The 22,780-nt window shown below is 49.8% G+C and overlaps 1 protein-coding gene across 5 annotated transcripts in view; it reads right to left on the reverse strand.

Annotated features, from left to right (window-relative positions):
- FYCO1 (FYVE and coiled-coil domain autophagy adaptor 1) overlaps nucleotides 1-21,645 on the reverse strand; it is an 82,936-nt gene extending 61,291 nt beyond the window's left edge. For 4 of the 5 annotated variants that reach the window (XM_055413622.2, XM_088831816.1, XM_055413625.2 and 1 more), the window contains exons 1-5: nucleotides 21,495-21,645; nucleotides 10,796-10,938; nucleotides 7,674-7,780; nucleotides 5,731-5,856; nucleotides 2,291-2,397 (exon numbers count right to left, since the gene is read on the reverse strand). In XM_055413622.2, the coding sequence (XP_055269597.2) occupies nucleotides 2,291-2,397; nucleotides 5,731-5,856; nucleotides 7,674-7,780; nucleotides 10,796-10,850 (395 nt within the window). In that variant the 5' untranslated portion in view covers nucleotides 10,851-10,938; nucleotides 21,495-21,645. Of the gene's footprint in view, nucleotides 1-2,290; nucleotides 2,398-5,730; nucleotides 5,857-7,673; nucleotides 7,781-10,795; nucleotides 10,939-11,450; nucleotides 11,588-21,494 lie in introns of those variants that run through there. The other variant, XM_055413623.2, reaches the window with a different exon arrangement.
- Nucleotides 21,646-22,780: the final 1,135 nt, after the last annotated feature.

The raw sequence follows: 22,780 nt of genomic DNA on the forward strand, positions 1-22,780 counted from the left end.
ACCGTAAGAATTGAAGAGACAACATTGATGAGTTTAATGAGCTACTTGGATGAGTTCTGGGAACTGGGAGACACTGTCAGTCAGTTTATGACAGCTGTCACTAAACATCACAACAAAACCACCTTCAAAACAAACGTGCAGAGGTTCTCACCTCACAAGAGTTCACAAAGCTTAGCACATACAAGAGAAATATGCACTTACACAAATCTTAAAGGCGACACAAAACAAAACGAAATCTCTCTCCCCCAGTAGTTTTTCTTTAATTCAGAAGTATCTCTTTGATTAACTGGAAGAAGTTCTAGAGGGAGAAGGGCGGCAGAGGTGGAAAGGGCAGCCGGGCCAGCCACAGAGGTTCAGCCACCAGGCTCCTAATCTGATATCCTCTCCCGGCTCCAGTCCTGCTCTCCATCCTGTCCTCCTCCCCCCGCTGAGGGGGTGGAAGGGGCACGAGGGGCACAAAGGTCCCCCATCTGGTTGCTGTCACAAGCCCCAGGGAGCCCAGACCAACGGGGCCGGCACTGACTCAGTGTCTCTGGCGAGGCCCCAGGCTCGCTGGTGTTAAAAGATTCCACAGGTGGTTCTGTGGAGAGGCATGCCTGCCAGCACCAAGGACATGCCACCCACCAGGGGCAACCACCTGCATTAGGAGCTCCGAGACCTGAGCCCCAGTTTCTGCTTCCCATCTCTGCATCTGCAGGGCTCAGACAAAGGCACCTGACCTCCCGAGGCCTCTGTCTCCTCACCTGTGACAGCTCAGGGCTACTTGCCCTGTATGCGCCAAGGACTGTGGCCAGGAAGGGGAGGAGAGGGTGACAGGTGGAGGCCTCTGCTTGTGCCAGGATGTGACAAAGACAGGCACTGCCGCTGCGGCTGGCATTATTGCTATTATAATCTTTTAGTTTATCACCCTTGTTTGAGGGCTCCTGAACTTGTTTCAGAGGCCTCATACACTTTAATGCCTGGTGAAAAGTGTTGAAAAAAATCGTTTATTGCAAAAACAATAATTTAAAAAGAAAAAAACTACATATTCCTACCTTTTATTTATCACATCATATTCTCATATACTTTCTAATCCTTTTATATGTTATTTTTGCAATTTCTTCATTGTTGTCATTGGGACAGATAAGATTTGCATTCTTTTTCCTTGATCATTATATTGTTATTTTCATTGTTGCTATATAGTCTTCCTTATTAGAATTTTAAATGTTTCGTGCTATGCCATTTAAGCTAATTTGCTATAATTTTACAGCCCTCCATTAATGGATATTGATGGCTTCCACTTTGTGTATTATATAGCATTACTATTTTTTTGATAGCTGATTTACAGTATTGTGTTTCACGAGTACAGTAAAGCGATTTGGTTACACACATAAATGTATGTGAAATTAAAAGACGTTTGCTCCTTGGAAGACAAGCTATGACAAACCTAGACAGCATATTAAAAAGCAGAGACATCACTTAGACGACAAAGGTCTGTATACTCAAAGCTACGGTTTTTCCAGTAGTCATGTATGGATGTGACAGTTGGACCATAAAGAAGGCTGAGCACCAAAGAATCGATGCTTTCGAACTGTGGTGTTGGAGAAGACTCTTGAGTGTTCCTTGCACTGCAAGGAGATCCAACCAGTCAATCCTAAAGGATATCAACCCTGGATATTCTTTGGAAGGACTGATGCTGAAGCTGAAACTCCAATATTTTGGCCACCTGATACAAAGAGCCGACCTACTAGAAAAGACCCTGATACTGGGAAAGCTTGAAGACCAAAGGAGAAGGGGGCAACAGAGGATGAGATGGTTGGATGGCCTCACCAACTCAATGGACATAAGTTTGAGCAAGCTCCGGGAGACACTGAAGGACAGGGAAGCCTGGTGTGCTTTAGTAGACGGGGTCACAAAGAGTTGGACATAACTTAGTGATTGAACAGCAACAATATATGTACATGTCTGTATTTTAAAAATTCTTTACCATTATAGCTTATACAAGATACTGAATATAGTTCCCTGTACTATACAGTAAATCTTTGTTGTTCAGTTTATATATAGTACTGTGTATCTGTTAACCCCATACTCTCAAATACCCCTCCCCCAGAAATTTGTTGTCTATGTCTGTGAGTCTGTTTTAATAGTTTCATAAATAAGTTCATTCATACTGGTTTTTAGACTCCACATAAGAGATATTTGGTATTTGTCTTTCTCTGTCCAATGTAAGCAGTATCATTACTATTCAAGAGGGGCTTTCAGGTCATTTCTGAATCCCATGGGGTAAAGCCCAGATCTGTCATGTATTTACCTGGTCACTTTGGTGTTCATGAAGCACTGCTGTAAGGTGTCGGCTAACCTCTGGTGCACCAAGGAGTAGCGAATAAATGCTCTTCCTTTCCCAAGAGATGTTCGGAGCTGGAAAAAGTAGATAAAATAGAAACAAAGAGCTGTTAGCCTAATTCCAAACACAGGCCTCCAAGGATGGTTGGCAAAAACAGAAATGGGGTGGAAAATGCCACCCAGTTCCACCCTACACATAAGCTTCACTCAAGTCCCTCACAGAACACAGAACATCTGAGAACGTCACCTTTGAGAAAAAGGCCTGAAGTGCGTGGACGTCTTGCAGGCCTTTATCTGAGAATAATCTGTGGACTCCAGCAAACGTGCCATGGAAGACACAGTCATGAGAGGCTCAAACATCTACTGTGGATTCTATTGGAAGGTCATTCTTCCTCCTCTGCTCCCTCAGATTCCCTGGGTTTAGAGTCAGAGATGAAAATGGTCTGGTTTAATCTGTAATCTTTAGAAAACAAGCCAGAGATAAATGGAGGGCTCCGCATAGCAGAAGTACCCTCGAGGAACAAGAGATGGTCTCTGTTTAGCAAATGTCTGGGCTGGGTTTCGAAGTGCTGGGAGAAGAGAGGCAGCAGAAAAGGCAAGGAGGCTTGGCTGGAGCCCGAGTGGAAGGGGGAGAGAGAGGAGGGCAAAAGGCAGAGGAGTGTCAGGGGGTCCGTGATGGAGATAACTGCCTCCTCTGTGTCCTCATGGAACCATCAGTAAAATCCACACATCTGCCAGTGCTTTCCTGGTGGGATCTCTTTTCAGCTATGCCAACTCATTGGGTTTAGTCAGAAGGTACCCAGGGGGTGAGGGCAGGGGAGTTTCCAAGCGGCCCAGTCACACTGAGGTAATGAAAAATGGGTGCAGATCTGTTTCAATAACCCTGAGGTGGATAGACGGTCCGGGTGCAGGCCTGCCTTCACAACCTCTCCCCACAGTGACAAAACACGGCTTCCAAAGAGGTTTCTGGCTTACTGTGATAGAGGTGGGGTAAGCTGGTCAGAAAGCCTGGCCCCAGCAAGATACTTGAGATCAGTATGAAAATCAGGGTTCATGCTCCCAATGTTCCAGACCCAGAAGCTCAGGATAAACAGGCAGGAGCTCAAAACCTGCCAACTTACCACATGTACCTGTTCTGTCAGGCACTGGCTCTGACCGGGGTAAGCCAAGACTCATTCCCTCCTCATCTCTTCAAAGGCCAGAAACGTTTACCTTGGTGGCTGGGGGAAGGGTGGCAGTGGTCTGACCAAAAGACGGTCCTAACACTTCACTCTTAAGAGTTCCTTGGACAGTAAGGAGGTCCAACCAGTCAATCCTAAAGGAAATCAACCCCGAATATTCATTGGAAAGACTGATACTGAAGCTGAAACTCCAACACTTTGGCCACCTGTCGTGAAGAGCCAACTCACTGGGAAAGACCCTGATGCTGGGAAAGACAGAGGGCAAGAGGAGAAGGGGACGACAGAGGATGAGACGGTTGGATGGCAGCACTGACTCAATGGATATGAGTTTGAGCAAGCTCCGGGAGATGGTGAAAGACAGGGAAGCCTGGCGTGCTGCGGTCCATGGGGTCGCAAAGAGTCGGACGTGACTTGGTGAACAATGACAACAACCCTCCATCCTACTAAGAAGCTAACATGGCACTGGACTGAGACAGGAAACACGAGGTATGGCCTCCAGCACCAGCGTGTTCACGACGCTGTAAACATCCCGGTTCCTAGCACCTTTAAGCTCAGGGCTCTGTACCTTCTCATTGCTGACGTGAGGAAATGGTACCACAATATAAAGGAGTTATAAAAAATGAGAAGGTGTGAAACCTCATAAGACATTTCTGTCAGAGTCTGTAAGACACTTCTCTGTGTGAGTTTTGTGGATCTGGGTTACAGCCAGGGGGTTTGGAAATGAAGGTGGTAGCAGCAGCCCCTGACCCACTGGCTTTATAAAATCCATCATGGCATGTCCACAGGGAGTGGATCCTGACAGATGCTCGGGGAGAATGACATCCCCACGTCCAAATGCTTTTCCACTTATGAGTGAGGTAAGAACAAAGTGCTCAGCGGTGACAACCACAAACCCAGGCAGCTGAGAACAGCTGAGCAAGGCAATCATGAAGTGAAGCGTATCGGTCACACACACACACATCCACACCCAGGTCCCGATGAATCTAAAAAAAAAAAACCCCACATAACAGCTCATGTCTATAAGCTCCCAAGGAAGGGGCCTGTCCTTATTAATAAAATGGCCATAGTAACAGCACTTTGAACATTTAATTTTTTAAAGGCAAACATTTGAGGCTACATTTTAAGTCAGGCCTATTAACTGAATCCATTACATGTGTGAAAGGAGTTATATTAAAAGGTCTTTTTAAACATCCTTTGGGGAAGGGAACAACAATAGTTCCTATGTATAGCAAAGATATTGCATAGCCTTTTTTAAAGAACTTTTTGAGATCATGGGGCCACTTTCATCATTCAATTCCTTATGTTTTGTCAGCATCTGATCAAAACTCACTGCACTACACAGAGAAGCAACACAACACGTAATCATGTACCTGAGTGGCCCCCAGGCACGATCTCACAAGACCTGTCTGTACATCTGGACATGAAACTAATTCCTCTGAGCCAGGATCTTCCCTCATTTTCTCAGCTGTCAGAAGGTACAGCTGGTGGAAAATGCCCAGCCCTCAGTGTCCACATGTCTAACGCTGTCATTCTCTATAAGAAGAAACCTACCCGGCTCCAGGTGGCACGGCTAGGGAGTCCTTCCCAGAGTACATGACCCTGTGGCCTCTGTGGGAGGCCAGCCAAGGAGCATGTGCTCTGATTTTAAAGGGACCTTAGGCTTACTGATGAGATACTGAAAAGAAAGATGAAACGTACAAACCTCCTGTCTCAAATCTAGGCGGATTCCCTAACGTGCAGAGTTATTCACTAACAGATGGACCAGACTGACGAGACAGAGAATGTGTGCTGCTGTTGATATAGAGTTTCGTAAAACAGCAAAGCAATGGCATTCTGCTGCTGGGGGGCTTAGAACTTAACGTGGCAAGTTGCTTACTGCTGACATTTTAAGAAATGTCTCTCGAGATCCCACTTCACTCTCTTCATCTCAAATCCAAGTTTTCTGGGCATAGGGAAAGTAGCCTAGCAAACTGCAAGGATTTTCTTTAAGAAACCGATTCTTCAAAAAAAAGGTGACAGTGTCCTGTGCTGTCCATCTCTTTGGGGGTACCACGGGCAGACTGCAACGTGCGCAGCCCACCCTGTGAGGTGAAGTGTGGGCCGGGGCCTCACACACAGTCTGGACTCAGCCACTCTTCAGCGTGGTAAACGCTCACCTGGCAGGCTTCTGTGAGAGAGGCTTAAGCCGGAGAGGGCAAGAGGTGAGATCACTGGTTGTTTCGCTCACCTCTGAGATGGACCTGACGAATCGGATCCCATCGTTTGCACCCTTCACCTTGGCTAGGCAGGCACAGAAGTAATCCCAGTAGTCCTTCTTGTTACCCAGGAGGGTGGCCTTCTCTTTCTGATCGAACTGGGCAGAGAAAGGAGAGAGAGGACGTTCAAACACACTGCTGTTCATCCCACCATTTAAATGATGGGTAATAACAACAGCTTTTAGTTGCCTGGCACTGAGTGTGGCTCTTTATTGGCATTATTTTTACTTACTGGTGAATGAGGGTGTTTTAGTCCCCAGTTTATAGGTGAGGAAACCGGCTAGGAGAGGTTAAGCAACTAGCTCAAGGTCACACGACTAGTGAGATTCAGGAATAACGGGCCCCCAAAGTGGCCTCTGAGCACAGAGCTGGGTGGAAGACACCAAAGGAGCTATTAAGACACGGAAGAGAAATGCGAGAGAGAAGTTCCAGGGCAACATGAAGAGTTACTCACAATGTCTCGATACAGGGAAGTGTGTTAGCGACACCTTACCCCAGTCACACAATTCAAGTTTCAGTACTGTTTTAATACACATAGAATAAATCCAAATAAATGTCAGCCATGAGTCATTTCAAAACCCAAACCAAAATGGGTGAATTAAGGGGGAAAAAAAAAGCCCATTAACACTTCCACAGTGTAAAACAAGAGACCCAGCTGAAAAGGCACGTGAAAGGTGAGACTTCAACATGCGGCGACACCTCCTCCCTTGGGCTCTCATGCCATACGCTCTGGTGGGAAGTAACACTGCACACTTACGGTGTTCAAATGATAGAGGGCATCTTCCTATAACCTGACGTTCTATGGCACTTTTTCTGATTATAAAACATGTGCATACATTGTTAGGAGGTCTGGATAAAACAAACTAAAATAGAAAAGAAAAAATTATAATGCCTAATACCATATTGGTCCATTTCCTTCCTACCTATTGTAGTTGCCTATATTTTTCCACAGCTGCAGGTTCTCTAGATCTGTGCTTCTTGAACCGAGCAGATATAAACTGAGTTATGTGGTAGATGTGTTAAAAGAAAGCTTCCTGGGCTGACCTCAGAGATCCTGATTCAGCAGGTCAAGGTGGGAACCAAGAGGGCACTTCTGCCATGCTCCCAGGTGACACAGATGCTTCTGGTCTATGACCACACTTTGAGGAGCAAGGCTCTAAAATGGGGACTTCTGGATAGTCTTCAGAGGGCCCAGAGCCTCCTGGAAAATGTGTGACCAGGTACGTATGACTATGTTTGGGGAGACATTCCATAGCTTTCACTGGGATGCCAAAGGGGTATGGGATTGCCCCAAAGTGAAGATCCCTGCTATACAGAGACCTTGTGACCTGCATTGCTGCTGCTGCTGCTGCTGCTAAGTCATTTCAGTCGTGTCCGACTCTGTGTGACCCCATAGACAGAAGCCCACCAGGCTGCCCCGTCCCTGGGATTCTCCAGGCAAGAACACTGGAGTGGGTTGCCATTTCCTTCTCTGAAGTGAAGCAATAGTCGCTCAGTCGTGTCTGACTCTTTATGGCCCCATGGACTGTAGCCTGTCAGACTCCTCTGTCCATGGAATTCTCCAGGCCAGAATACTGGAGTGGGTAGCCGTTCCCTTCTGCAGGGGATCTTCCTGACCCAGGAATCTAACTGGTGTTTCCTGCATTGTAGGTGGATTCCTCACCAGCTGAGCCACCAGGGAAGCCAAAATCTCTGAAGAATGCTCTCAGTTCCCAACACCATCCTGAGAGGCAACAATCTGATTCTCCAGAGGATCATACTTGGAGGCTGGGGACGGCTCTGACCTGCACTCTAACCAAGAGGGCTCAACAGCTCCATTGAACTTTCGGAGCTGTGTCCTGTGTATTGATGAGGCAGACAAGAGCAAGACAAGAGACAACAGAGCAGAAAGCAACACACGACGGGAGTCACTTACTTGGAGGAGGTACTCAAGTTTATAAGAAAACTTATGCAAGTTGGTGCTGTCATCTGTGATGGGTTCCCCTGCTTCCTTAGACTCTCTGCTTAGTTCTGTCACAGCATCTTTAAGACAACAAACAGGAACATGTAACCAGATGGAGGCTGGCCTCAGAGAGAGCAGCAGCATGACCTGGGGCAGCAGGAGGAGTAAGCGGTCCACGATGGCAAAGCACCGTGCACACGTGGGGTGCTGCGTAAACATCTGTGGGCTGGAACTCCGAGTCAGAAGGCACTAGGCTGTCCTGAGAGCCCACAGTACTTTACGACAGCTCACTGACATGGCACCTTTCTCGGTCAGCCCTGTAAGCCCACCAAGAAGGCCTCATAATTTGCAAGCAGTATTCAGACAAAAACATCCGCTGCATGGACGAATCCTACAGTAGTCCTTAGTACAGACTTCCTGAGGGCTTTATCCTCTGCCCCACCATGCTTCTTGTTTCTCACTATAACCCCACTGCTCAGTGCAGGTGGACCCAGGCTTCCTGAGGACCCAGAATGTGCAAACTGTGGTCGTGACGACAATGGCAAGAGCGACACCACCATCTGCTTCTGCCAACTGAGTGCCACTTAGGGGCAGGCCTCTGTGTGTCTTCCGTATTCAACACAGCGCTGCAAGGCAGGAATTGCTTTATCTCAACAAATCTAGGATGCGACTGATTTTAACATGAGCCCAATTTCATAGCTGTTAAAATGTGAAAAAAAAAATGGTACAAGGTAGAATTGACAAAGGTGGGCGTTTTCATCCCCACTTTACAGACAAGGAACTCACAGAGAGGTCAGAACACTTGGTCAAAGGCTAAGGGTGGCAAATGGCAGAGCTGGAATAAGAACCCTGCTTCTCTCAAGAGAATCCTGGTTCTGACCCCAGAGGTCCTCTCTTAACTTCTAAGACGATTTACCTCCCAATGCAGAAAAAGAGGAGAAATCCCTCTGACACTCACAAACCTTCTGTGGGGCAGAGGGACTGTCAGAAGGTGGGTCTGGTTTAGACCCTGAGAAAAACATCCCCAGCTGAGATGGTTTGGGATCAGTTCAGTTCAGTTCAGTTGCTCAGTCGTGTCCGACTCTCCGCGACCCCATGAATCACAGCACGCCAGGCCTCCCTGTCCATGGGATACGCAGGACAAAACTGCCTTCACTGATGATTCTTGAAAGAAAAGGAGCCCTGGGCCCAAACAGCATGGTTAGAAAGCAGATGTGCCCAGGACTGAAGCTGGGCCTGAGCTGTTAAAAGTTAACCAACTCTGACCCCTCAGGCAAAGGGAGCCAGCAGCAAAGACAGGTTCTTTGGGATTGAGTCTCACAACAAGTGACCAACGTCTGGTGTGCCCAACGAGAAGCACGTGCTGTGGGGGCTCTGAGGGCCAGGGACCGGGAAGGACACATAGCCTTCCTCCTCCACCCTCAGGCAGGGGCAAAGCTCACAACCTGACCTGGGAACTCCTGAAATGCAGAAAGGAGGAGGCTTGGATATGGAATATGAAATTTCCTGCTCTAAACTCTGACTGTTACCAACAGACGAAAGGCAAGGGCCTGGAGAAAGTGTGATGCCTTTTGAAACTTCCCACTGAGGTGCTCTGAGCGCTGAGCACGGGACTGAGATGACCTGGTTCGTGGGGGCGACAGACAAGGACAGCTCGCGGGGTGGAGAGGGCAACTGAACAAAAGCCGACGCCTGTCCTCTTCCCTGCATCCTGCGCCTGCCCCGGGCTCCCCTCCTCTCTCTTCCCTCCAATGAGGACCCCCAGGTCCCCGTCATCCCCGAGAACCGCAGACTGACACACAGAGCAGACGGTCTGCTTCGTGGAGAAGGCTCTGAAGACCAGGCAAACTCGGGTTTGCAGGGGCTGTCACTGTGCTTTCTGTGTGTGTGCATATGTGTGTGTGCACACGTGTATCAATTTAAATAGAAAAGCGGCATCTCACACTGCAGCTGGACGCAGACTGGTGTGGCTCAGAGCACAGACCGTGGCAGCAGCTGTGTGTGCAAACCCAGCTCTCTCTGACGGGACGTGTGACCTTAGGCAGGCCACTGAACCTGTGTCTCTACATCTGCAAAATGGGAATGAAAGGCTTCCTGCCTCACAGGCCCGAACGTGAGGACGCACTGAGTTACGATCTATGAGACTCGTGCCTGGCACAGTGAAACGCCACGTAATCATCAGCTGGTAGAGGCCCAAAGCTCTACATAAATAGGAGACAAGCCTGAGAAAGTGATTTTTATCTCTTCCAGTTTTGACCCTCCCAATGAACGCTCCTGCGGCCTCCACTAGCCTGGGGCGACTGCAGTTGGTTATCATAGGTCTGAGCAGTTAGGAACCTGGGCCTTGAGTTTGTCAGGAGAGTGTCACCAGGGCCCCCGTGACGCGGAAGAAGGGGGTACAGCACACATGCCCATGCTCCAGAGAAGCTCACAAGTCCTGCCCTGGTGATCCACGAGGGATGGAAAACTCGCTGTAACTCTGACCCCTGGGACGGCACCTACAAGGGTGGACTTGGGCCCTGGACTCCGTGGTCAGTAGAGAACACAGCCCGTTCCTCCAAGCCTGCTCTCCTCACACACACCCTCGCCCGCTCTCCCTCTGTCCTGCCGAGGCCCACGAGCCGGTCTCTCTCTGGGCAACACTGAGCTCAGGTAAGTCTGGGAGGCAGCAAGCCCAACTGGAGTGACTTCACCCAGGACCAGGTGGAAGAGCAAAACAAGAAAGGCAGGTATGTCATCTTCCTACTCAGAGGGCGGGCGAATACTCCTTCACAGAGAAACCAACTTCAGCATTGCCCAACGGCGCGTGCACACACACACACAGACACACATACACTATAATCAGACACTAAAAGGGGCATCTGATTTTGTCTGCACACTGACTCTACAGTGTCTGAGAGGAGGGCCAGGCAAGTTCTTCCAGCCTCACACGGGGTAGACATCTGAGCCCCAAATATTTCAGTGATGTGTGCCAAGGGCTCCGATCACCATCGGTGTAAACACAGATCACAGGGTTGAAAGTCAGCCGGCCCCGGCAAAGCACAGCCACAGCTCCCTCAGCGCCAAGCTCGGGGCTCCCCGCGGCCAGGCCATACCTTGTAAATCGCGGATGATTCTCTGCAGCTGGCTCTCCACGCTGGTAGACGCCATGGTGACCGTGACCGTCTGGGGCCACCTTTCCTGGCTGCACGCTTCCTGCCCAGGGCCGCTCAGCAGCGGTCAGACTCCATGGTGGCACCTGCAGGGGGAGGAGGCCATGGAGAAAGGGGTCACAGACACGACTTAAAGTCAGCGGGAGAGGGACGCTGCTCTGGGAGCAAAGTCACCCTGTCTGGGCGTCTCCTCTGAATGGGAAGGGCTAGACCCTTCTGCGTAAGCCTTGCTCTGATATACTTACCTTCTCTGATACACTTACATTCAGACACAATGACCTGGTTTGGGGCTTCAGAAGAAACGAGATCAACTAAATAGCACCACCTATTCTTTCCGAGCTCCCCTCCGAGGCCGCCCTCTTAGGCAGGTCTGCCTCACTTTCCACCTTTAAAAACCTCCCAGCGGCTCCCCTCACCCCGCCACACCGAGGCCAGAACTAGTCCAGCCCCCCACTCACTGCAGCTAGGCCTAAGGTGAGGCCATACCAGCTCCATCTCCTCCATGCCCGGCCCCACGCCCTCCCAGGGTGCTTTCAGAGAAATGGTTGGTAACCTCTGGAGAGCAGCAGCTGTGGAGGGAGAGGCTGAGGACACATACCCTCAGGGCTTCTGGACCAAGGCGAGCCTGGCTTGCCTCTCAGGGAGGTCTGTGGCCTCCAGCCGCCCAGCGTCCGGCTCAGTTGGGGAGGGTAGACACCAAGGGCTACCGGGGGCCTGCACAGCGAAGGGACGTGTCTATTTTAAGTGTAGCTACAGTCCTCTCATGGCTGGTGAGTCCCAAGTTACCAGTGCTACTTGGGCAGCTGCTGAAGGGATGCAAGGACACAGTGGTGACAGGAGACCAAAAAAGAGGAGGCGATACGAGCAGCAGCGGAAGGAGGAGTGGACATGCACGTGGACACCAACGTATCCTCCTTTCAGAACCTCTAAGCCTTGCCTTAGATGGCCAGTGCAGAGGCGCAATGTTTGCTGGCAAATCGGCTGGTAAGACGAGAGGTGGCCAGAGTAGCCACCTGGGCACTGGGCCCGCGAGGTGCTTCACACTCAGTCACTTTAATCCTCAGCAGTGCCCTGGTGTCGGGGGAGGGGCAGACCATGTACAAGGGAGAACCCGAGGTTCAGAGACGCTGTGTAACTCGTCTATGGCCCGGGCCAGTAGGGAGGGGACCCTGGTCAGTCTGAACTCAACCCCTTCAGCTCTATAACGGAGCCACTGTCACCACAGCAAATGTTACCACTTCCACTGGCTTCGGGCAGCTGCGCTGAACGCCGGTGCCTCTCAAGTGTGCCAGCAGCCTGAGTGTTTCACACACGAGCTGGCCACACGCTCCCACCACCCTTACTACTCCAGGAGACAAGGCAGGAGGAAAAATGGCTGAGAACTTCAAGTTGCCAAATATTTACAAAAGCATTCCAGGTCAGCCTGGGGCCCAGGGAGGGGCTGTCATGGCGCCGATATCCCGAGGCCTATTTTTAACTCACAAGCCAGTGTGGCTGTGACTCAGGGAAAACAAAGCCCAAAGAGGGCTTCTCCTGCCTAGGAGGAACTAGACAGGCACACACCAGCACCACACCCCCAGGAATTTCAGACACAGAGCCCAGAGGGTCACAGGATCCACGGAGACTCTGCCAAAGTCCCCAGTAAAAGTGCTGGCACCCCACCATCAAAGTGAGGGTAGGCTGATTTACCGGAATCCAGCCCTGCCCTTCCCTGGGCAGCTCTCTGGGTCCCTGCTGAACACAAAGTCCAAGCAGGGACCAGCCAGGGCCCTAGAGAGTAGCAGCCCAGGATGGGTCAGACTTGCGCAGTGGCCCTGCTGCCTGGGAGACACTTGGCTCCTCCCAGGAGAAGGAGATGGTCAACGACCACCACTGTCAAAAGCACAGCTGCCCAGCACCGCCCTGTCAAGTTCAGTCTGGGGTTTCAGGGCACACAGGCACCATCCAGCCCCGGAGGAGCTTGGCTGTGCGCTGACAAGACAGACAGGAAAGCGTTTAGATGTGCAGATAAGGCAGAAGAGGTCCACGCAGAGATACAAATAAAAAGTTATGAATACTCAGTTAGGGGAGGGAATGAACCAGGGATACACACAACACATGATGTTTGCCAAGTGAAAGAAGCCAGACTGAAAGTCATCTGCTTTACAATTCTATCTGCATGCTATTCTTACAAAGGGGAAACACTGGGGAGAAATCAGATCTACGGCTGCCAAGGACTGATGGGAAAGGGAGGGTCTGACCACAAGAGAACACGCAGAAATCTGGGGAGCAATTCTGTTCTGTCTTGATTATGGTAGTGGGTACGTGACTGCATACATTTGACAAACGTATGTCTCAAACCTCACTTACTGTGCATTTTATCTCAACAAAAGAATCAGCAGCACTGGGATGAATTTAACGAGATGCAATGGGACCTGAGGAAGGGAACGGTCATTTCACTTGGGGAAGGGAGAGTGTGGTGGACACTCTGTGAAGCTGGGTTGGGCAAGGCCTGAAAAATGAACAGGAGGTCATCAAAGAGACCCGAGGAGTTAAGGGAGGGACAGGTGTCGAGGCCACGTCTGTACCTGCGCGCCTCTTATTCGATTATGGTCATCAGAGAGCCTGGGAGCTCTGGGGCAAATGCCTTGAAAGAAGATGACCTGGAGAGCCCACTGGGTCTGCGCGCACACTGAGAGCTGGGGGGACCCGAACGTGAGGGCAGGGCGGGGCCTGGAAAGGAAGTCCTGACAGCCACACGCTCTGAGTCACCTCATCCGGGCTCTGACTGGGACATCGCACGGACCATACAACCAACCTCGATTTCCTAGGAACCAGCCCTCTTTGGAGCTTGGCACGAGGGCAACAGTGTCCGTAAACCTAACTGGCATCTTGGCATGATGAGCCCGAACAGAGAGAAACATGCTCCTTCTGGTCTCCTGGTGCTTCGCTGAAGCTGCAGGTGTCAGCCCGAGCCCAGGAGGCCTTCTCTGCCTGAACCCTGGCGTGCCCCCCTCTGCCAAGGCCAAGCTCCCACCTCATGGGGTGAGCTGTGCCCAAGCACTGATTATACAAGCTGGTTTTCCCAAGAGCCTGCATCACCACCAAGGTAAAAGTCCTGAGAAACTGTTGCTGGGTCTGTAGATCACAGCAGGTTTCCCCACACGGCTGTGGTCACCACCTCCCAGGGTTTCAGGAAGCAAATGGTCACCATAGGAATGCTAGTTTCATGGATTTGAAAGAATGACTCTCGGTATTCTGGCCTTACTTTTCCTGATCCTGGGGTTATTATTGAACTTCAAAAGACAGAATGGGGGCAGTCTCCCTCCACTCTATTTGATGAGCTTGCCCTTTGGTTTAGGGATGAGCTATTTTTACACCTAACACTTCAGACACCAAATGTGTGGCTTTTTCCCCATACCAGTATCTAGTTGTCACCACTGGGTGTCCTGCAATTCAATTCAATTGGTATTTTGTCCATGCCACATGGCTTATGGGATCTTAGTTCCCTGATCAGGGATCAAACCCAGGCCCTCAGCACTGAAAACTCGGAGTCCTAATCACTGGACCACCAGGGAAGTCCCTCAATTCAATTCTAACTCTAACTAACTCTAATTCTAACTCTGGAGTCAGTGCAGACCCCACAGGTTAAGGGTTCAGTCCACAAGACTGCCCCGGCTTCAGACACCAGTCACAAGTCCCAGTACCTGTCACTACCTGTACTTCTGACCAACCAGTTATCAATCAGGGCTCCCACAATCCCCCTCTCAGGTTTGACAATTTGCTAGAACAACTTACAAAACATGGGGAAGCATGTTACTATTACCGGTTTATTTTAAAGGACACAATCCAGCAACAGCCAAATGGAAGAGAAGCACAGATAAGTTGGGGGTGGGGCGGGGTGGAGTTTCCATGACATCAGGGCTCCACACCCTCTAGCACGTTAATGTGTTCCTCAGCACAGAATTTCTCAGAATCCTGTCATTTCTAGGTTTTTCAGTTCAGTTGCTCAATTGTGTCCAACTCTTTGGGACCTCGTGGACTGCAGCACACCAGACCTCCCGGTCCATCACCAACTCCTGGAGCTTGCTCAAACTCATGTCCATCGAGTTGGTGATGCCATCCTCTGTCGTCCCCTTCTCCTCCCACTTTTAATCTTTCCCAGCATTAAGGTCTTTTCCAGTGAGTCAGTTCTTCACATCAGGTGGCCAAAGTATTGAAGCTTCAGCTTCAGCATCAGTTCTTCCAATGAATATTCACCACTGATTTCCTTTAGGATGGACTGGTTTGATCTGCTTGCAGACCAAGGGACTCTCAGGAGTCTTCTCCAACACCATAATTCAAAAGCATCAGTTCTTAGTGCTCAGCTTTCTTTACGGTCCAACTCTCACATCCATACATGACTACTGGAAAAACCATAGCTTTGACTAGATGCACCTTTGTCAGCAAGTAATGTCTCTGCTTTTTAATATGCTGTCTAGGTTGGTCATAACTTTTCTTCCAAGGAGCAAGCATCTTTTAATTTCATGGCTGCAGTCACCATCTGCAGTGATTTTGGAGCCCAGAAAATAAAGTCTGCCACTGTTCCCCCATCTATTTGCCATGAAATGCTGGGACCAGATGCCATGATCTTTGTTTTTTGAATGTTTAGTTTTAAGCCAGGTTTTTCACTTTCCCCTTTCACTCTTATCAAGAGGCTCTTCAGTTCCTCTTCGCTTTCTGCCATAAGGGTGGTGTCATCTGCATATCTGAGGTTATTGGTATTTCTCCCGGCAATCTCAATTCCAGCTTGTGCTTCATCTAGCCCAGCGTTTCTCATGATGTACTCTGCATAGAAGTTAAATAAGCAGGGTGATAATATACAGCCTTGACATACTCCTTTCCCTATTTGGAACCAGTCTGTTGTTCCATATCCAGTTCTAACTGTTGCTTCCTGACCTGCATACAGATTTCTCAGGAGGCAGGTAAGCTGGTCTAGTATTCTCATCTCTTTCAGAATTTTCCACAGTTTGTTGTGATCCACATAGTCAAAGGCTTTGGTGTAGTCAATAAGGCAGAAGTAGATGTTTTTCTGGAACTCTCTTGCTTTTTCTATGATCCAATGGATGTTGGCAATTTGATCTCTGGTTCCTCTGCCTTTTCTAAATCCAGCTTGAACATCTGGAAGTTCTCGGTTCACGTACTGTTGAAGCCTCGTTTGGAAAATTTTGAGCATTTCATTACATAATGTACGGCTGACGAAATCACTGGCCACTGGTGATTAACTCCACCTTCAGCCATTCTGAAGGGGGGTCTAAGGATGGGGCTAAAAGTCCTCTAGCAACCAGCCCTTACCAAGACACCACCTATCCAGGGGCCCAGGAAGAGTCAACCTTACTAGCATAAACTGCCTGTGTGGTTGAAAGGGTTTTGTTTTGAATAACAAAGGACACTCCTATTACTCAGGAAATTGCAAGAGTATTAGAAGTTCTGTGCCAGGAACCAGGGACAGACAGCAAATATGTATTTCCCATTATATCACGGCGATCCCAGGCTTCTGGCATGAGCCTGCATGATCCTGACCTCTACAACCCACTGCAAACTGCTCTCCTAACTCGGGAGACACTCAGAGATTGCTCTGTCCACACTGCCATGGGCTCCAGGCCGCCAGCACCTTGCAAGGCCCCCATGGTGCAAATCACCTCCAGGAACCCAGGGTCCTTGTTGATGACATTGTAAACACCTCCTTCACTTATCTCTGGCAAGCTCTTTCAAATACCAGAGAAATTTATTTTATAACAGTGGAGTCTCTTGCCAACAACACAAAATTATGTTTAAGCTTATCCAGAATGTCCGAAAGCATCCAATCTTCTGATAAAGACGAAAAGGGACTAAACACATTTTTAAAAATTCTTATTTATTACCTGGGACTACTGCCTGGCTTCCAAGTCACAACCGAGGTATGATTTTAGAGGTGAAGGACCTTCCTCGACCTCCAAATTCCTCCCATACCTGCCCAGTTGCCCTAAATGCCTTAAACAACAGAGACAGCAGTTCAACCTCAAATTAAGATACAAAGACGCTGACTCATATAAACTTCTTCACACTATGGTACAAATGACTAATACTCCTAATGTTGCCCAGAAGCTGACTCCGGCAGGAACAACACCGTGCCAACGTGAAGTGGGCACTTGCCATCTGCCTCTGCGAGGATGAAGCCACTCCAGCCACTGCAGGCACTGACCTTCCCCACACTCTGACTGGCGTTCAGGATGGAGATCAGGAGAGAGGCACTCTGCACTCCGGGAAACTAGCAGAGCAGGCCGTCAGACAGGTATCGACAGATACTTCCAGGAGAAGATTTCGTGAGCCCAAATCCTTACATCTTCTCTGATCCAGAAAAGCACTGGGTCCTTCACAGTGGCATCTGCTGCTCACGACTAGCAGCAAGCCTTTGCCAAAATGCGTGCAGCCCCCTTTCACTAAAATCATATATAGTACTGACCTTAGCCGCCACCTCTGTGGAGCAGCTCTTCAGAGCTGCCTCAGATGCCTGAGATGTTGTCTCCCAGGCTAAACTTATTTTGCCCCAGATAAAACTCAACTCGTAACTCTCACGCTGTGCATATTGTTTTAGGCGACAACAGCATCTGAGTAGCCACGTCGGGAAAGACAGATGAGCAAGGGAGGAGAAGGTGTGGGCACAGAAGACCACCTTGCCCGGCCTGCCAGATCTGTTGTACTTGCTCCCAACACAACAGCTAAGACGTGGCCCAGACAGGGCACTATAGAGCGGGCTCCCCACTGACTCCTGGACGAGGTGGAGCGTACCAGCTGTCAATTCCACCCTGACCTGGAAAGAACGTGAACAAGGACAGTTCGGGCCAGTCAAAAGCAGAAAACTCCTTCTGAAGAGTCCACTGCCTTGACCGGGTTCAGCACACCCAACAGCGTCTATCCAGTTACCACCTATGGGAAGGGGCGCACTTGGCTGGTACCTGCGGCTGTGAAGGCCTGGAGGTCTTGGGGTCAGTCAGCGCTGAAGCAGTCAGTGGGCAGGCAAGTTGCCCTCCCCAGGACTTCAAGACAGTGCCTAGGAGAGTGCTGGAGAGCCCGTCAGAGGCTGATGCTTCAACACACGTGAACAAAGCCTCATCAGGTGACCCAATTATATGTGAAGACCTACAGTTAAAGCACTGACTAACTGTGGGCCTGGGTCATCTCGCCCAAACACTCATTCCTCATAGTCATCTCTTCTTTCTTACAGGGAATGAAGACTTGAGCCTTGGCCATCACTTCTTGCACCCTTTCTTGGCCCCCTCCCTCCCACCAACAATTTCAGATTTCTTGGTCACTCCCCCTGGAATAAAACTGGCCCCAATTCCAGTTGGCTGACCCAGAAGAACAGGGTCAAGAGGGACTTGGGGTGTGAGGTGCTGCTTCTGGGCTTGGAGAAAGCAGTGTTTTTTAGGAAGGTGGGCAGTTGTTCAGGAAGGAGCCATACATCCATATTTGGGGGTGCAGGGCCAATGTCTTGCCACTGGAAATCCCAGAGGAAACATCCAGAACCCTATTAGGCAGCTAGAATCAGGTTCATCTTGTGAAATGTCCTTTCCCTATCGTGTACCAAATCATGCAGTAAAGATCATGCCATGACTGTGGGAAACCCATGGCACATTTGGTTCAAACTATTTTGAGGCAATTTTAGCCTATGTATCTTCGGGAAGTTTTCTGACCTCTTCCTACGTGTGTGTGTGTGTGTGTTTTCATGTGCAGTGTGGACAGGTGTTACCCTTTACCTTCCTCCACAGAGAAGACGGGCAAGGAGAAGAACAGACATTCTCAGCGGCTACCTTTGGTTGAGGCTTCTAAGCCCTGCTCTTGACCCAGGCTGCAGATGCCCTGGAAAAAGCATGTGGGGCTACAGTTCTTTCCAGCTCCACATGAAGCCACCACCTCTGATTTAGCTTCCAGCCCACCCTGGACCTCTCACAGGGATTCTCCTCTTGGCCTGTCCCTCTGCAGACCAATGTCTTGCTTGGAATGCTTTTTCCCTTCAGTTTTTCCTTTGGATTCCAAGGGTTCCCCTAACCTGGTTTTCTGCCCCAGGCCAAGGGTGTAGTACTCCAGTACCTGCCCTTGGGCCCTGGAACCAGCCACAGGGCCACAGATTCTGCTGAAGTTTGTCCTTGGAAACACACTGACGCACACATCCTCATCCCTGCAGGGGATCTGGCCCAGCTAGAAACAGGCACCTGGGTTCTTTCAAATGCCACAGAGACATGTGTGGACAGGAAGGACCATTGGGAGCCACTGAAACCAACAGGAGAACTGGCTCCAGAGTGAGGAGGAGGGGAGACCAGCTTCCACCCCACACAGCACGGCTCTGTCAGCCTGATTCTCTGACAGTCAGGGAGCCCACGTGTGCCGAGGCTGAAGCTCTGAAGGGGAGAGTATACTGACACCTCTAAAAACAGCAGGATAAACACAGAACCTTGGAAACAGTTCAAAACTCACCCTACTGATTTAGTTATTCAAACAGATGCTATTAAACCAAGAGCTTTAAAAACAAACAAAAACAGAAAGCTGGCATTGAGATCACAAATGGAAAATACTGTTTATCTTTTGAGCAACACAGTAACACTCAGCAGATGAGCAGGATCAGTCGGTGAGCAGATGCTGGCAAGGCCAAACTCCATCTCTGCTCACAGGAGGCTCCTGGGTAATGAAACCTACCTGCTCTGCTGCCTGGGCCTGCTCTAGTGAGTGTGGCTCCAGCCAGAGTTCCATCAGTGATTTTCACCATGGCACCACAGCTAGACAACATGCTGCCTCTGCCTCAGGATTAGACACTCTGGTTTTGAGCCACCAAAATTGTCCTTGGAATCACCAGAAAACACGGGTTACTCATTATCCAAGCCTCCCCTCTAGAGGGAACAGGGGGCCTGCCATTTCTTCAGTGCCTACTGCATGTTCCAGAGGTAGCAGCCCACAGCCTCAGTGATCAACACGGGAAAAAATCACCAGCTGCTCTGATCTTGTGCTGTTTTGGGTGGTTCCTCTCATAACACACATCTGTGGGGTCCATCTCACCCCCCAAAGGACCAGGTTAAAAGTGTGGCTTCTGAATCCATCTGGTATCCCCAAACCAGACGGCAAAGAGCAAAGACCATCCAAAGAGCAACTAGAGGACTGGCTTTAGAGCAATACAGCAATAATCAGAGTAAAATATGAATTGTAGAATCAAACAGGTGAGTAGGCATTCACTGCACGATTTTTTCAATGATTCTGTGTGTTTATTTTCCTAACAAAGTGACTGAAAAGAAAAACTAAATGAAGCACTACACAAAGAACACTTTTAACAGAAGCAGGAAATATTTGTCCTAAAGCCGTTTCAGATTCTTTTAATCAAAGAAGACCACGTCCCATCACTGAGACAATTACCTCTGATTTCCAGGGTAACAACAGCAGAGGCTCAGACCTGGTACAGGACACTCAACAATTTGTGGACATAACTCTCCTGGGAGGGAGGGTCAAGTGCAACTTACTCAGTATGGGCCCACTTCAGAGGGCAGGGGCCACTGAGAGCAGAAAACCTCAGCGTGACAGCTCTTCCCTCAACCCCCTGACAATACCCAGCAGCCCGCATTAGGCAGATGGCAGAGTTAAGCTTGTACAGAGGCGACCATAAGGCTGGAAGTGGCAGGAGAGCAGCGAGCAGATTAAGGCCTGATCCTCTGCCCTCAAAGAGCCCCTGACCCACTTCTCTGTTTGGAAAGGAAACTGCTGTGGTAAGACAAGTACAGGAGCTGAGAGGCTGTGGCCAACCCAGGTAGCGCTGAATTTTTTTTGCGGACGGGACAGCGGATGGAACTGAGAAGAGTGACAAAGGGCATCAGATGATACAAACGCACGGATAGCCACGTGGTTAAAGTGTCAACCATACACGCTTTTCTCACAAAAATAAAACCCAGACTTCCCGCCTAGGTTCTTAACAACATGGACTCTAGCCTGAGTCCGGTGCAGCCACCCCACTACTCATAAATCCACAGGTGTTTCAGGAACAATCACCTAGGGGTCACCGTGAAACCCTGCACCAGAACACAAGCCGCTGAGGGTCAACAGGCTAGGCCGTGGCCTGGGATGGCCCAGGATAAATAAACCGTCCGCTGACAGACGGGAGGAGTGGAGAGACCGGGGCAAAAGTTAACTTTTGGAGTCTTGCAAAGTTAAAGGGTGGGCTGTCCCGGCCCAGCTGAGGCAGGAAGTACGCTTCTTAAGGTCAGCGGCCTCTTCGACGAGGCAGGCAGAAACTCGGGACCTGTCCTCCTCTGCTTACAGCCTCCAAGACTCGTTCTGAGACCACACATGGTGGGCTCCCTGGCCACCCCATGGCCGTGGGGAGTCTTGGTACTGGCGCTCAGAGAGGGCGGAGGGTGTCTGTCTTTCTAACTGATGACCAGAGGAGGCCTGGGTTCTAGCGTCAGATCCATCGGCCCGAGGTGCTTCCTAAGCCCGCTGGGCAAGGGTTCGGGGCTCCGACAGGGTCTGTGGAAGACTCGGGATGGGAGGAGACGTTAAGGGCAACAGGTGACAAGTCGCGCCCGGAGAGAAGGTCTCCGCTCCGGAGACGACAGCAGCTAGACGTGCCCCCTGAGTCTGGCCGGCCCTCTGCAGCACTTACTCGCTCGTGGGTCCAAGGCGTGACAGAACCGAAACTTTCTGCGGCCAAGCGGAAGAGTTCGAGATCTCAGCGTAGGCGGCCATGATAGGCTGACCCCTCCGCAGAAAGGCGCGGACTACAACTCCCGGCGTGCTCCACAGGGCCGCAAGTCTACAACTCCCATTGAACTCCGTGGGCAGACGAGCGCGAACTACAACTCCCAGCATGCCCCGCAGAGTTGCTGTTTACTCCTCACAGGTCCCACCCGGGCAGCCGGCCTTAAATTTTAACTCTTGGAATCTCTGGGGCATGCAGGTCTGTAAACATATCCCTGGGATCCTGTAGGCAGTGCTGTCCGTACTTGGCTTTTAAGAACTTGAATTGTGACTAGCTGAACTGTACATGTGCTGTTAAGTACAAAATACACCTGAGTTCCAAAAAAGTGTAACATAGCTCACATTTTTATATTAATTCCATGTTGAAATAATAACTTTTAAAAAATGTATTGGGCTAAATAAAAAGCATTATATACTGCTGGGCCTAATGATCTGTCATTTCATCCCCTTTGGCACTTAACACAGGGACCTGCTTAAAAGCAGTGCTCAAAAACTGTTAATGAATGAACTAGCTCCCCCAACTTCTCCGTGCTCTCCGCCCAATTTCTATTCATAAGTTATATTTTTCTATTGGTAAGTTGTGAAGCACTCTGAGTCTACACTCAATAGAACAAAATGCATTCATTAGTAACGACTAGGCACGAGAGAGGAGAGCAGCAGTGCATGGAGTACTTGAGCCTGTGGCTGTCCTCCATTCCTTGGCCCTGGCAGCACCATCCCTTTCTCCTGGCCCGTTCTCACCATTTCCTCTAGAAACACTTTTCTGCCCCACAGGATTTAGCCGCCCTCTTCTCTAATCCCTGCAACCATCCAGTTCCACCTGCCCATCTTTTGCCCATGTGTTGTCTCTGATGCTCAAGGCTAATTTGCTGAAAATGATAACGTCAAGGAGCCAGGCCACCTTTGTCATCCTTTGGTCCTTCCAGCCACACTCTTCTGTGGAGGGGATGGCATGGTCGGGGGGCGGTTTGCGACAACCTCACACCTAAGATCAGGGATGACCCCAAGGTGAAGAGGGGACTGTGCTCAGAATAACTTGGTGAGGATTTAGGATAACTTTCTTCCCCTTACCAAATGTCTCTCCAAATCTGTCAAATATATCCTACCAAGTTTTCAGGATGGCTGAAATTCCCAGCATTCCTTCTGATTGGAGTGTTGAGCTCTGGTAGGTCCCTGTTCAAGTTCAGTGGG

This window comes from Moschus berezovskii, chromosome 24 (assembly GCF_049115385.1).
Source record: "Moschus berezovskii isolate FMDL1 chromosome 24, NW_MosBer_1.0, whole genome shotgun sequence".
Taxonomy (NCBI): domain Eukaryota; kingdom Metazoa; phylum Chordata; class Mammalia; order Artiodactyla; family Moschidae; genus Moschus; species Moschus berezovskii.